The 15,000-nt window shown below is 34.9% G+C and overlaps 1 protein-coding gene across 1 annotated transcript in view; it reads right to left on the minus strand.

Annotated features, from left to right (window-relative positions):
• The window catches only part of LOC106884069 (sodium- and chloride-dependent glycine transporter 1), a 362,819-nt gene that overhangs the window by 59,210 nt on the left and 288,609 nt on the right, over positions 1–15,000 (minus strand). Inside the window, exons 6-7 of the mRNA XM_089355594.1 lie at positions 10,632–10,899; positions 495–723 (exon numbers count right to left, since the gene is read on the minus strand). Of these exons, the coding sequence (XP_089211720.1) occupies positions 495–723; positions 10,632–10,899 (497 nt within the window). The remainder of the gene's footprint in view (positions 1–494; positions 724–10,631; positions 10,900–15,000) is intronic.

Here is a 15,000-nt window from a genome sequence, read left to right on the forward strand (position 1 = left end):
ACATTTGCAGAAACTGCCACGCTGTGGGACTGAACCCAGAACCACGTGGTTGAGATGCAAGCTTCTTATGACACAAGCACATGTATATATGATATATATGGAATTATATTTTGAGAACAATTTGAACTTTGACAAATAAAATCTGAGAACGCTAGAGATCTGGAACCTCGGGACGTTTTGAACAAAAGTTAAAGTCCATTTAGTGTCCTTCAACCTCTTGGAATTAATAGTGACATTCTTCTAAAATAATTACAATATTATAATATGAAGGAAGTACGCACATAAATAATGAAAGAATCATGGTTGGAATGCCTCAGCCATAACCCCTCAATCAGAGCAGATAAAAGTATACACAATAGCAACAAAATCTACAACATTGGCGTCATTTTGTCTAATGAAGTTATTTGTATTTCTAATATCTTTTTTGTTATTCTGTTTCGCTTAAATTTTGGGGAAATATTTCAATGAAAATTCTAAATGAAAATATCACGTACCTTTCCCTGATACACTAGAAACAGGAACACCTTTTTCATGAGATATACATCCAAGGATAGAGAATACAATGCAACCGACAAATATACTTGTTGCACCATTTATTAATGTCAGAAGAATAGAGTCTCTCAAGCAATTATTTTTGAACTTGTTAAAACTTGATAGTGTTATTAAACCACCAGTCCCCGTGCTCAAAGAGAAAAATATTTGAGTTGCTGCGTCGCTCCAGACCTACAACAAAAACATAACAAAAGTAAGTGAATAAAGTAAAATTGAACTTACACTGAAATATTTATTTCTACCAAAATGTAATTGTAATCAACTTGTGTATATAATACAGGGTGACCCAAAAGTGGGTTTGCAGCTATTCAACTGTGTCTTTCCCATTCATATATAAGCTTAGAGCTTAATTATAAAACAGTATGAAACCATTATACTATTCTAATTTAGTTAATTGTAAGATAGAAATTTCACTGTAATAAAACGTTTAAAAAGAAATTTAAAGTGCCTACTTGATAACCGTAAACTTACTTGAGGGCCACCCCGTGTACTTTTGTATTTGAAGAATTGAATCAGATTATACAACGAAATATAACCTTGATGCAACTCAGAATTTATTTATATCATTGCAGTAGATATTATATATACTAGGTTCATTGCACTTGAATCCTGTGGGGATAAGTTTGGGGACATATTTAGGCGATGGTTTTCTTGCTGGTTAGCCCAGATAAAGTAAATCACCAGCACCGCTACCAACAACAACAGCAGCAACAATATTCTAGCCATGACAGTATCTTATATATTTGTTTTTGCCATTAGGAATTTTTTTTTCCTATACGTCCTTTCGTTCTCAACATAGTAGACTGTGGTCTACGGCAAATTTGACTGATATTTCTAGCAAGTCAACTCACTAGGGTGTTGAATCTCTTTTTTACTAAAATCTTGTTTCCATTGATCCACCTCTATTATATATACGCACATTTCGTGTTCTGGAACTGCTGCAGGCCTGAAAACCTAGGATTGATCGGAGGATGCTGTTATCACGAAACCAGCTTTCAGTTTGAATTCCATGCCAGACAGAAATCAAAGCATATGCAGTCAATAAAAAAATATGCTTTCGGCCGGAGACTCCAAGTAAAACTGAAAGTTCCAAGATTGTAATGTTTCTCCAACGCGGGTGCTGGAAATGTTTGTTACTTAAGAAAGTTGTTTTTGTTGTTCAGCACATAACAAACTCTGACCCCAAAAGATACAGAGTGTAAAACCTTCCATCCGTAACCATCCTATGGTTTCATTTTCAAACGTTATAGTAAAAAACAATTGCCCAATGTGCCTCCAGATGATACTGAACCTGGAACCATATAGTTGAGAAGCATATTTCATACCACAAAGCCATACCTGCACCTGTTATTAATAATGCATATGTGATGCTATTCTTAATGAATAACAGCACATGTACAGTAAAAAAAAACTGCTTGTTTCTGAATTCTTCAACGTATGTTGTCAAAAATGTCATGTAGTATATAATGATGAATAAGGCGGCGAGTTGGCAGAAACGTTAGCACACCGGGTGAAATGCTTAGCGGTATTTTGTCTGTCTTTACGTTCTGAGTTCAAATTCCGCCGAGGTCGACTTTGCCTTTCATCTTTTCGGGGTCGATAAATTAAGTACCAGTTACGCACTGGGGTCGATGTAATCGACTCAGTCCGTTTGTCCGTCCTTGTTTGTCCCTTCTATGTTTATCTCCTTGTGGATAATAAAGAAATAAGAAACATTAGCATGCCGGACGAAATGCTTAGCAGTGTTTCGTCTGCCTTTACGTTCTGAATTCAAATTCCGCCGAGGTCGACCTTGCCTTTCATCCTTTCGGGGTCGATGAATTAAGTAACAATTACGTACTTGGGGGTTGATCTAATTGACTGGCTCGCCACCCCTAAAATTTCGGACTTTGTGCCTAGAGTAGAAAAGATTATATAATGTCGAACGTTCAACTTCTCCCAATTTGGTCGATTCATTTTACAAGATGATATCTGGGGCAATGTTTTGACATCTCAGGTATTCGCTGTCCTGTCCTAGGTTGCCTAAACTATTTAATTGTCATCGAAACATAATAGATTGTTTTTAAAGCATTCATACATAAATGTTATATCCCCTTAGAATTAATCGCCGCAAAAGAATATCAACATTTTGTTAACATGTGGGAGAGCCTCTGTAAAATTTAAATAAATGAGAAAGAAGACATACAATGGTATCGTATGCTTTTCATTTCGGAAATTAATTGCTGTATTTATGCTCTTGTAAAATACATGTTATTTATTGACAGCTAATTATGTGATTTCTGCAATCTGAAATAAGTATAACACTATGAATGATGATGATGATGATTTTATTATTATTATTATTTTATGTTTGACTTTTGTTTTGCATTTGTACAAGTTGGATCCAAGTCTCACCCAGAGACCTCAAGAGACAACAAGTTAGAAGTTCATGTAGGTGTTATGCCTAGGGTACCATATATTTGGATTTGTACAGTTTTGTTCAAGTGAATGTTTAAGAAACCATAAGAAAATTATGTTTGCTTTAAAATTTGAGATCACATAGACAGTATTTTACGTAGGATATGGGCAGTTCCCATGAGCACTATCTTTTGGACTTCAGCCATTTTGGGGTTTCCTGGTATCTGAGCTAGGTAGTAATCAGCCCGTTTCGCTGTCATTCCCAGGGCACCTATGACAATAGGTATTGTTTTCGTCTTCAGATTCCACATTTTGCTAATTTCTATTTCAAGATCTTTATATTTGCTCAGTTTTTGGTAGGTCTTGACAGATACGTTTATATCAATTGGGACAGTCATATCAATGAGGAGGCATGATTTTTGTCTGAAGTCTTTCAGTATGATGTCTGGCCTATTTGCGTCTATCTTTCTGTCAGTTTGAATGGTGAAGTTCCAGAGGAGTGCAATGTGATTATTATTATTATTATTATTATTATTATTATTATTATTATTATTATTATTATTATTATTATTATTATTATTATTATTATTATTACTACTACTACTACTACTACTACTACTACTACTACTACTACTACTACTACTACTACTACTACTACTACTATTATTATTATTATTATTATTATTATTATTATTATTATTATTATTATTATTATTATTATTATTATTATTATTATTATTATTATTATTATTATTATTATTATTATTATTATTATTATTATTATTATTATTATTATTATTATTATTAGCTATTAAACCAACATAAGGCCTAGTAAAAGCAGAGTAAATATGAACGACAAGCATTTATGAAATTTTAACAAATCGTGAAAGAAAAATAAAGCAAATGGCAAAAGTGTATTTTCCAGAATATATTAATTCCTGTAAACAACATGAAAAATTAGAAAATACATAAATTAACATGATATAAACGTAGGTAAATGAAGAGATAGATCCAGAAAAATGAAGAATGAAAATGAAAACAATATGCATAATAGTAATGCTATGCAACGAAGGACATATAGAAATATGTAACGCATAAAGTTTTCTTTTTTTCCTTTCGGATAGAACATATATTATATATAATTCAAATATTGAAGGGTTTCTTTGGAAAAAATAGATTCAAAACGCTGGAGTTATTTCAGAACATAATATTATGAAATACATAAAAATTGCAGTCAACAATATCAACAAATACATAGCACTGTTTTTATAAGTTATCTCTCTCTCTCTCTCTCTCTCTCTCTCTCTCTCTCTTCATATATACATATGTATGTATGTGCGTATGTGTGTGTGTGTACATATGTATTATACATTGTCTACACACACAGATATATGTATGTATGCAGACATATATGTATGTATGTATAGAAACCTTTGTTACTATTATAAAAGTAATCATATATATACATACATATATACATGTATACATACACACACATAAATATGAATGTGTATATATATATGTATAGATATACGCATATATATATATATATATATATATATATATATATATATATATATATATATAAATACATATAAAAATATATATATGTATGTATATATATATATATATATATATATATATATATATATATATATATATATATATATATATATATATATATATATATATATATATATATATATATTAGCCGACGAGAAGATCTAAATCAGAAGAGAATGCAGAGTAACTTGTACGCTTGTATATCAGAAAAGTTTTAATCCACAATTCATGGACAATTTTTATAATACTTTATAAACTACAATTTATCTGACGCAATAATTTTTTTTAAGCATATTTAAATATGTATTCAGTATAGTTTGTATTAAATAATAATTCTAATATAAGTTATATAAAATCACTACTGATTGCCCTTTGGCTCTTTACCAATTTATACCAATGTCATTCCTTGAGTATACAAGTTATCTACAATATGGTGAGGTAACAGCCTTGTTTTATACGTCAACACTGTGTAGTGTTGTACATTTAACAAGCGCTTCCTTCTTCATAGTTTCGTAGGTAGAATTAACTCTGTTTTACTGTTGAGTCTATGTTCAGTTTACGACAGCATAACACGATAACATCATAAATTGGTTCTCGTATTAGTGCGTAAATGAAACTTCTGTGATTCATATCTTTTATATTAATGTTTTTCGCCATGCAATTGAGGCAATATCTAATTAAAATTATCATCTCCGTCATTTTTAATGTATACACTTGTCGATAGGCCAGTCGCAGGATTATTTGTCTGATATAACCTCTTTTATGGACTTGTGTTAAAAAATAAAATAGATATCAGAGGGAGGCAAACATTCGTCCCACCAGCGGTAGCGAGGGCGCCAGATGCATTTCGGCCCTTCTGAGCCTTTTCAATGGCACATACTCACGACCAGCCACATCCTTTTTCATGAATATATATTTCAAATTATTTTTTTAATAATCCGCGCATTAAATATGCCAGGAACAATGTTACCTCAGAAACCAATAATTATGAAACTGAATATTGTATTTTATTTTAGGATATTTCTCTTATCCCATGTTTTGAAAATATTATTCAAGAATGTCTCTTTCGTGGACAGTAATTTCATAACTAGTTATAAACAATCAAGAATAAGAAATACTGCGCCGATAATATTTACGAAGAAACTCAATTTTTTTTGTACAAAGGAAAGTAATTGAAGTTTGTAGAGTAGAAAGTACGAACAATAATTCATATAAGACACCAATATTTTACAGAAACAGAATTGATTCTTTGTGTGAAACTCTCTATTCAAAATTTATACATGAATTATTTTCTTACAAATGAACCTGTCAGATAGCAGTCTACAAACAAGAAATACTTACTGAAGATATCAGTTCATTAAGAGGAAGTATATTGAAAATAGAAATACCAATGACAAGATTGATAAAAGAAATATAAATAAAGTAAGTAACGATGACAGACATTTCCTTCATGACCAAACTCTCATTGACGTTTTCAAGTTCTATTTAGTAAAAGAAAAAGAAGTCAGAAAGTGAGGTGCTGATTCCGCCTCAGAATATTGTGAAAATGGAGAGTGAACATAGCAACAGGATGCGAGCGAATGGACGAGCGAATGTTTTACGTAGGCAGAAGAATATAGAGAACAGAGAGGCATTCGTCACAGCACTTCCGGTGAACAGGATGACCTAAGTTCTGTAGGATTCTTGGTTGCCCCTGGGTGTTGCTTTTCTTTATTGGGGAAATATTTAACAATGACAATGTTCTTGTTAATTAATATTGTTTTGAATTGCTTACTGAAGATTCCCACAGTCATTTTGTTGGTATTGTCCTAAATATTTTTGGTAGCCCGTCTCTCCAATAATGAAATCTTTTTTATTATTTCTTATTATCACAGGTTTTGTTGGCGCTCCTGGAGTCTTGCATGCGTAGCAGGCCTGCTAGCTGCAGCCCACGGTACCATGCTGCGTGTTCTTTTCAACTATCTAGTACTTTTCTGATTATTCTGGCCGTGCCAAGAGGGCAAAACTTTTGTAACAGTTCTACTGGGCACTCTTTTCCAATTTCCTTGATATTCCTCTTGATCCCTTCTGATATTGTTCGCAAGTACCCAACACTAATTAGCAATAACTTCACCTTCTTCATTTTCCATAGCCGGACTATTTCGTACTTAACAGGATTGCACATATCTACTTTTTCGCCTTCCTTCTTGACTATTTGTGGGTCGAAGGAGCATGCAACATCAACTATAGAGCGCATGTGGTGCATCTTGTCGACCACCACTAGATCCGGCTTGTTATGCTCTAGCACCTGATCAGTTTGGATTGGAAAATCCCAGTGGATTTTGCTAGTCTCCACTCCACCACTCTCTGTGCTCATACCACGTCTTGCCTCTCTAGATCCCACAGTTTCCAATGTAGCACTTTAGCTACTCTATCATGTCGCCACAACTTATAGTGGTTTGGGCACGTTTAGGGCATTCTTTTGTGATATGGGTTATAGTTTCGTCAACTCTTTTACAGATGCGGCACAGAAGAGACACTCGCTCATTTCTAATGTTGACTCTGCAATTCATGATCAAAGCTTGGTTATGCGCTGCCAGTATAATGCTCCCAGTCTCTTTTTTCAATGTTCCTTTCTTCAGCCAATCTCACCTATATTTTCCACTTGTATTGTTATTATTATTATTATTATTATTATTATTATTATTATTATTATTATTATTATTATCATTGCCTTTTCACAGCTTCTAACGCTGGAGATGTACTACGGTGTCAGCTGTTCACTACCGGTGAACTAAGGTAACACCCCTTATTTTCCAAGCACCTTCCGGAGTATTCGAGCGGTTCCAAGCAGTGCTGTTTTCTGCAAGTGCTCCGACCTTATTGCAGCCCCTATTTGTTCCACGCACTTCTCGAGATTTTTCTCACTGTTCCCAGCGCTCCGACAATTATTGGTACTACTGCTAACTTTTTCATCGACCACAACTGTTTAACCTTCCAAACTAACCTAGCGACTTTTTTTTCTTCCTTATCGCATACATTGTTGTCAGCTGGGCATCCTATATCTATGATCCAGCATAGTTTGCTTTCATTCTCAATTAAGACAGGCTGAAGATGATATTCGTACTAGTAAGCATGAGTGATTATTTTGTAATGCCTCCATATTTTCCAATGCAAATAATGTCCTACACAGCCGTTGCGATTTTTGAATTTGTTTGTTGTCAGCACAGGAGATTCCGAGACGAGATAGTTAATTATTTCATCAAATTTATGGCAGGCTCTCCATTTAGGATCGGAACCATTTTGAAGGACGTTAGCCACGTATTTTTTTCATAAGCAAGCTTTGATCTTGTGCCGCCAATATGAGACCTTCCATCTCTGCTTTTAGTCCTGAGGTTCTCCGCCACTCATGGGCTGTTGCTTGAGCTATGTCATCATTTCGGCCTTGAAGTATATACTGTCTATGTAGAGGCTTCTGTCTCCACCGCACCTCAATTTGTTTCTGCTCGTTCTTCTTTGCTGTCTGTGGTCCGTTTTGCTGTTTTCGTGGAAGTGTCTTTATGCTCTTCATCTACTTCAGGGTTAAGGGCAAGTTCCCTTGAGAATTTGCAAGCTTCCGCAGCATCCAGTCCTCTGTACTAGATAAGTACTTCTTCGTTGCTATCGTGGAGGCCTTACAGCGCAGTTCTACTTGCATCATTCCTCTCCCCACCCTTATTATTATTATTATTATTATTATTATTATTATTATTATTATTATTATTATTATTATTATTCAGTAGTCGGATTTTTATCACGTGCTTTCACTACACTACCATGCACAGCTCTGTGTGCTTTGGCTATGTGCCCGTGTTGTGTTGTGGTGCTCTTATTTTCAATGTATTGAAAGTGTTTTACGTAGGATGTGTGCGGTACGTAGTAGTGCTATTTTCTGTATGTTATATACACTTGTAAGTCCTGGTGTTTTGGTTATGTATTTGACTGAATGTTTTTATGTCATACCTAATACACCTACTATCATAAGAATTGTTTCAGTCTTTAGGCTCTACATTCGAGTTACTTCTATTTCCAGATCTTTGTACTTTGAAAGTTTCTGTTTCTTTTAGAGAAAACTTTTTATCTGTTGGTATTGATACATCAGTGAAGGTCCGTGGTTTAGTAGTTAGGGCATTTGACTCACGATCGTAAGGTTGTCAGTTCAATACCTAGCGACGCGTTGTGTCCTTGACCAAGACACTTTATTTCACGTCGCTCCAGTCCACTTAGCTGGCAAAAGTGAGTGGTACCTGTATTTCAAAGGGCCAGCCTTGTCACACTCTGTGTCACACTGAATCTCCCTGAGAACTGCGTTAAGTGTTCACGTGTCAGTGGAGTGCTGAGCCACTTGCACGTTAATTTCAGGAGAAAGCTGTTACGTTGATCGTATTAGCTGGAACCCTCATCGTCATAACCGACGGAGTGCTCCTTATTGATACATCGATTAGAAGGCATTTTTTTCTTAGTGATCTCTGTCAACTATATCCGGTCTGTTAGCCTTGATTTCTCTATCTGTGTGTATTGGCATATCCCAGATTATGGTTGCTTTTTCATTTTCTGTGACCTTTTCTGGGGTGTGCCTATACTGTCTCTTTTCTGCTGTCACTTCATAGTGTTGGCATAGCATCCACTGCATATAGGTCCCAACTCTGTCATGTATGTGAATATTTTCTTTCTTAGCCAGGATTCTGGGCAGCCAGAGACAATATGATTTATTGTTTTTACTCCGTCACCACATATTCTGCAGTTACTTGTATTTGTTTACATTTTGTATTTTTGATGATTTCTGGTGGGAAGGCTTTGATCTTGTGCTGGAATTAAAAATTCCTACAATCTCTGCTTTCAGTCCTGAGCTTCACAACCATCGTTGGGATTTTCCTTTGCTTTTTGTTTATCTGTTTATCTAACCCAATATTTGCCATGTAGGGGCTTTTCTTGCTATCGTTTTATCCATATACGCTGTTGTTCCAGTTTTAGTATGGATTTTAGCTGTTCTACAGCTTTTATTGTTTCTTCTTTCCTTCAATGACTTCATTCTTATATTTTTCAGCTTCCTCAAAGACTGAAAACAGATTTTTGGCTTGTTCGTGTTTTGTGGCTTGTCGTGTCAGTTTTCCTCTCTTCTGAAGTAAGTATTTCTTTAATTCTATGGTAGTTATTTTATAATAGTTTTCTAGCTGTATAAGGCCTCTACCACCTTTAATATGTTGAATATATGAATTTTCTCCGTCAGATTTTGAGTGGTGTATCCTAAATTCTGTCATCATTTTTTTTCCTGTTAATTTTAATTAGTTCATTTAGAGTCCAGTTAAGAACATTGTAGTTGTAACTTACAACAGAGATTGTTAGAGTGCTGATACCTATTATGTTGTTTTTCTCATTGAGCTCTGCTTTCAGTATTAATCTACTCGTCTATAGTATTCCTTTCTTATCTTCTCTTTTATTTGTGTGTGTTGAATCGTATCTAGTTCATTGATTCCTAAATATTTGTATATCTGGCTTTGGTCTAATTCTCTTATTTCATTTGCTTTATCTAGTGTGATGTTGTTACTCTTTACTAGTTTTATTAAATGTTGCTTTGGTACATCTTATCATCATCATCATTGATGATGATGATGATGGTGAGGATGATGATGATGATGATGATGAAATTAATAACAACAATAATAATGATTATGATATTAATAATAATAATAAGAAGAAGAAGAAGAAGAAGAAGAAGCAGAATGTTGTGCATGACTAGGAGAAATGGAAAAAACTATGAAAATATAACTATCGAGATTGATAACAATCTGGAAATCGATTTAACTAGAATGTGATGTTACTATACTCGCTGTTTTAGATAGCGTGTACAGATGCTGATAATGCAGATGATGAAAGTATGACCTTATACATACACACAACAAGCAGGATAGTCTACTTATAGGTTTTGCTCATATTGGCCGTAGTATGAAAATGAAAAAGAGAAAAATATTGCACGTACTGAAGAAAGACAATAATTCATTCTGCTATGCAGTGCAAGCAACTTGAATATTTTTTCGTAATAAAAAAATCAAAAAATAATGGAACCGAAACATTGAATGATGTATTGAAGTTATACTTACGTTTGTTTTTAAGAGATGCTTAAAATCAGGCTTCAGGAAAAAGATGATGCCATTTAAAGAACCTTCTAACGTGACACCTCTTACTAAGAGCACCGTCAGCATGAAATATGGAAATATGGCTGTGAAGTAGACTATTTTGCCGAGTGACTGTATTCCTTTGAAGAGACATACTAATATAAGCAGCCACGAAAGGAGAAGGCAAAGAACCAATAACCAGTTGGGTGATCCGAATTCGTTTATCGTTGATTTCTGTTGTAGAAGCTGATGTCTTAAAAATAAAAAAACGAGAAAGAAATAATAATATTAATGATAATAATAATAACAATGATAACAATAATAATAATAATAATTATAATAATAATAATAATAATAATAATAATAATAATAATAATAATAATAAGAAGAAGAAGAAGAAGAAGAAGAAGAAGAAGAAGAAGAAGAAGAAGAAGGGATGCTGCAAGGGCTCATACGGCTGTAAAGATCAATTATTGATCAATAAAGCCATAACTGAAGACAGCCGCAGAAAGAAGAAAGGCCTCAGTATGGCCTGGGTGGACTACCAAAAGGCTTTCGACAGTGTTCCCCACACGTGGATTCTGGAAACACTAGCCATAAACAAGGTGGCACCAATTATCATAAAATACATAGAGCACTCAATGAACAAATGGCAGACAGTGCTACAGCTCCAAACAAAAGAGGGACTTGTGAAAACGAAAGCCATCCCCATTAGAAGAGGAATATTCCAGGGAGACACGCTCTCTCCACTCCTGTTCTGCCTGGCACTCACACCTTTAACAGAATTGCTAAATAGAACTGGATGCGGTTACAAATGCTATGGAAAAACAGTCAGCCACCTTCTATATATGGATGACCTAAAATTATATGCAAAAAACGACAAAGAGCTAGAAACACTACTACAGACAGTACATGGCTTTACCAAGGAAATAGAAATGAAATTCGGATTAGAAAAATGTGCCAAAGCAACCCTGAAAAGAGGAAAATTAGTTAAAAGTAGCAATATAACACTAGATAAAGCCAATGAAATAAGAGAACTAGACGAAAGCCAACCATATAAGTATTTAGGAGTCAATGAACTAGATAGGATACAACATACACAAATGAAAGAAAAAATAAAGAAAGAGTACTACAGACGAGTTAGATCAATACTAAAAACAGAGCTCAATGCTAAAAACAAGATAATGGGTATCAACACTTTAGCTGTCCCAGTTATAAGCTACAGCTACAACATCCTTAACTGGACACTAAACGAACTATGTAAAATAGAAGGAAAACAAGAAAAATAATGACAGGATATAGGATGCACCACCCAAAATCTGACATAGAAAGGCTATATATACAACGCACAGAAGGTGGCAGGGGTCTTATACAGCTAGAAAACTATTATAAAATAACCACCATAGGACTGCAAAAATACCTACTCCAGAAGCAAGGGAAACTAATACAAATAGCCACAAAACACGAGCAAAACAAAAAACTGTTTTCAGTATTTAAGGAAGCTGACAAATACAAACAAGAAATCAATCTACCTAACAAATACGAAGAAGAAGAAGAAGAAACAACAAAAGCTATAAAACAAATGAAATCCAAACTAAAACTAGAACAGCAACGGACCATGATAAAACGATGGCAAGAAAAGCCCCTACATGGTAAATACTGGGCTAAACTAAATGCGAAAGAAATAGACAGAGAAAAATCCCAGCAATGGCTGAGAAGCTCAGGACTCAAAGCAGAGACTGAAGGATTTTTAATTGCTGCACAAGACCAAAGCCTCCCCACCAGAAATTACCAAAAACACATAATGAAAAGAAATATAACAAGTAACTGTAGAATATGTGGAGATCGACAAGAAACAATAAATCATATTATCTCTGGCTGCCCAGTCCTGGCTAAGAAGGAATATATTCACAGACACGACAGAGCTGGGACCTATATACACTGGAAGCTATGCCAACATTATGGAATAGCAACAGAAAAAAGATGGTATAAACACACGCCAGAAAAGGTCACAGAAAACGAGAAAGCAACCATACTCTGGGATATGCCAATACACACAGATAGAGAAATTAAGGCAAATAGACCAGATATAGTTGTCAAAGATCATGAAGGAAAAAAATGCCTTCTAATTGATGTTTCAATACCAGCAGATGACAACGTTTCTCTAAAAGAAATGGAAAAACTTTCAAAATACAAAGACCTGGAAATAGAGATAACTCGAATGTGGAATCTAAAAACAGAAACAATTCCTATCATAGTAGGTGCCTTAGGTATAATAAAAAAATATTCAGACAAATACATAACAAAAACACCAGGACTTACAAATATATATAGCATACAGAAAATTGCACTACTGGGTACTGCACACATTCTACGCAAAACACTTTCAATACAGTAAACATAAGAGCACCACAGCAAACCACAGCACATACCCAAGGCGCACAGAGCTGCGCTCGGTAGTGAAGTGAAAGCACGTTATAAAAATAAAACTACTGAATAATAATAATAATAATAATAATAATAATAATAATAATAATAATAATAATAATAATAATAATAATAATAATAATAATAATAATAATAATAACAACAGTGTTTAGAACAACAGCAGCAACAACAAGCACAAGTGCCGATGTAATCAACCAGACAACTCCTCCTCCCCGAAAAAAATTCATGCTTTGTACCTATAGTAGAAATAATTTTTATTCTTTTATCGAACCCGAAAGTATGGAAAGCAAAGTCCGCCTCAAAATGTAAAGATGGACGAAATACCGCAAAGCGACAACAATCGTCATGTCGAGGGATGGGATAATTCGATTATCTAGTGTTTACCTTCTTTTATCAACTACGGAAGGACGAAATGATAAGCAGACTTCGGCGGAATTTTGGCTCGGACGCAAAGACGGACGAAACACTGCTAAGCATTTTGCCCGGCATACTTAACGATACTGCCACTTTCATGATGACGATGATGATTATATCGACCCTAGAGTTTCACTGGTACTTATATTAACGACCCTGAAAGGATAAAAGGCAAAGTCGAACTCGGTAAAATTTGTACTCAGAACGTACCGACGTGCGAAATTCCGCTACGCATTTCGTCCAGCGTGCTAACGATTCTGTCAGCTGGTTGGCCTCATAATAAGTCCAGAAAATATAAAATTGGCTCAATGAAATCGAAAAATGTGGAATCTCGAGACGGTTACAATATCAATGAACGTAGGAGCACCAGGAATGTTGAAAAAATGGAATTGAAAATTGTTTGAGATTACCAACCCAGCAAGAAGAGGTGCAATCCAAATTGAAACGGCTAATAAACGACCACATAGGACTGCAAATGTACATCTAAAATAACATTGACTGGATGATACTGCTGGTACGACACAAAGATCAGGATAAGAAACTGCGCTCAATCTCAAAGAGAGTGCATAAATAGAACGGAGAGCTTAACTTTCTAGTTATAGTGATGATAATGAGGACATTAGGCAACAAAGGGCAAAAAAAAAAAAGGTGTAAAACAAAAGCCAAGCAGGAAAGATTGAAGGAAATGTCAAGACTGTTGCAAGAAAAGCTATTGAGTGAGAACTACCGCAAACGAGGTCGGGAAGCTGATGTAGATATGAAACGAATCCATCAGTGGCGGCAGAACACTAGTTTGAAAACCGAAACAAAAGAATTCATCCTAATGGTACAAGATCAAAGTCTTGTTAGTCGGAAATGTAAAGCTGGTGCCACGCACAATGGAGCAGAAATAAAGTATAGACTCTGTGATATCAAACTTGGGAGATTTGACTGCATCGTTGCCGGCCGTTTAGTCCTAGACCCGACAGAATATAAACTCTGGGAGCACTGGGAGAAAATGCCGTCATTATGATACCCTGAACTCTAAGAACTGGTATGAATACCCTCCAGTATCAGTCACGGAAGGGAAGAATGTTACCATTTAATGTGATTATGGGATGCATACAGGCAGATAAATAAATGATAACAAGTCAGACATCGTCATCAAAATCTAAAACAGAAAACATCACAGTTAATTGATATAACTGACAGAAACATCTCAGCAAAAGAATTCGAAAAACTGCCGAAAACAATTACTGTTGTTTTAGGTTCCATAGGAATGATAAAGAAAGGGCACCGACAAACGTGTTGACCAGAATCCAGGAAAAGCAGCATTCTACAAAGTTCAAAATCTTGCGCTGACATCAATCGCTCACCTTCTCTGGAGGTTTATCGCCATTTAATATATGTGTGCCATAGGTCTCTGGTTGAGATACGGCCGGAAGATGAAATAAAATGGATATCAAACGAGTATATTGAAAAAAATAGACGGTGATGATGATGATGATGACGA

The sequence above is a fragment of the Octopus bimaculoides genome, chromosome 7 (assembly GCF_046866305.1).
Source record: "Octopus bimaculoides isolate indiv1 chromosome 7, ASM4686630v1, whole genome shotgun sequence".
Taxonomy (NCBI): domain Eukaryota; kingdom Metazoa; phylum Mollusca; class Cephalopoda; order Octopoda; family Octopodidae; genus Octopus; species Octopus bimaculoides.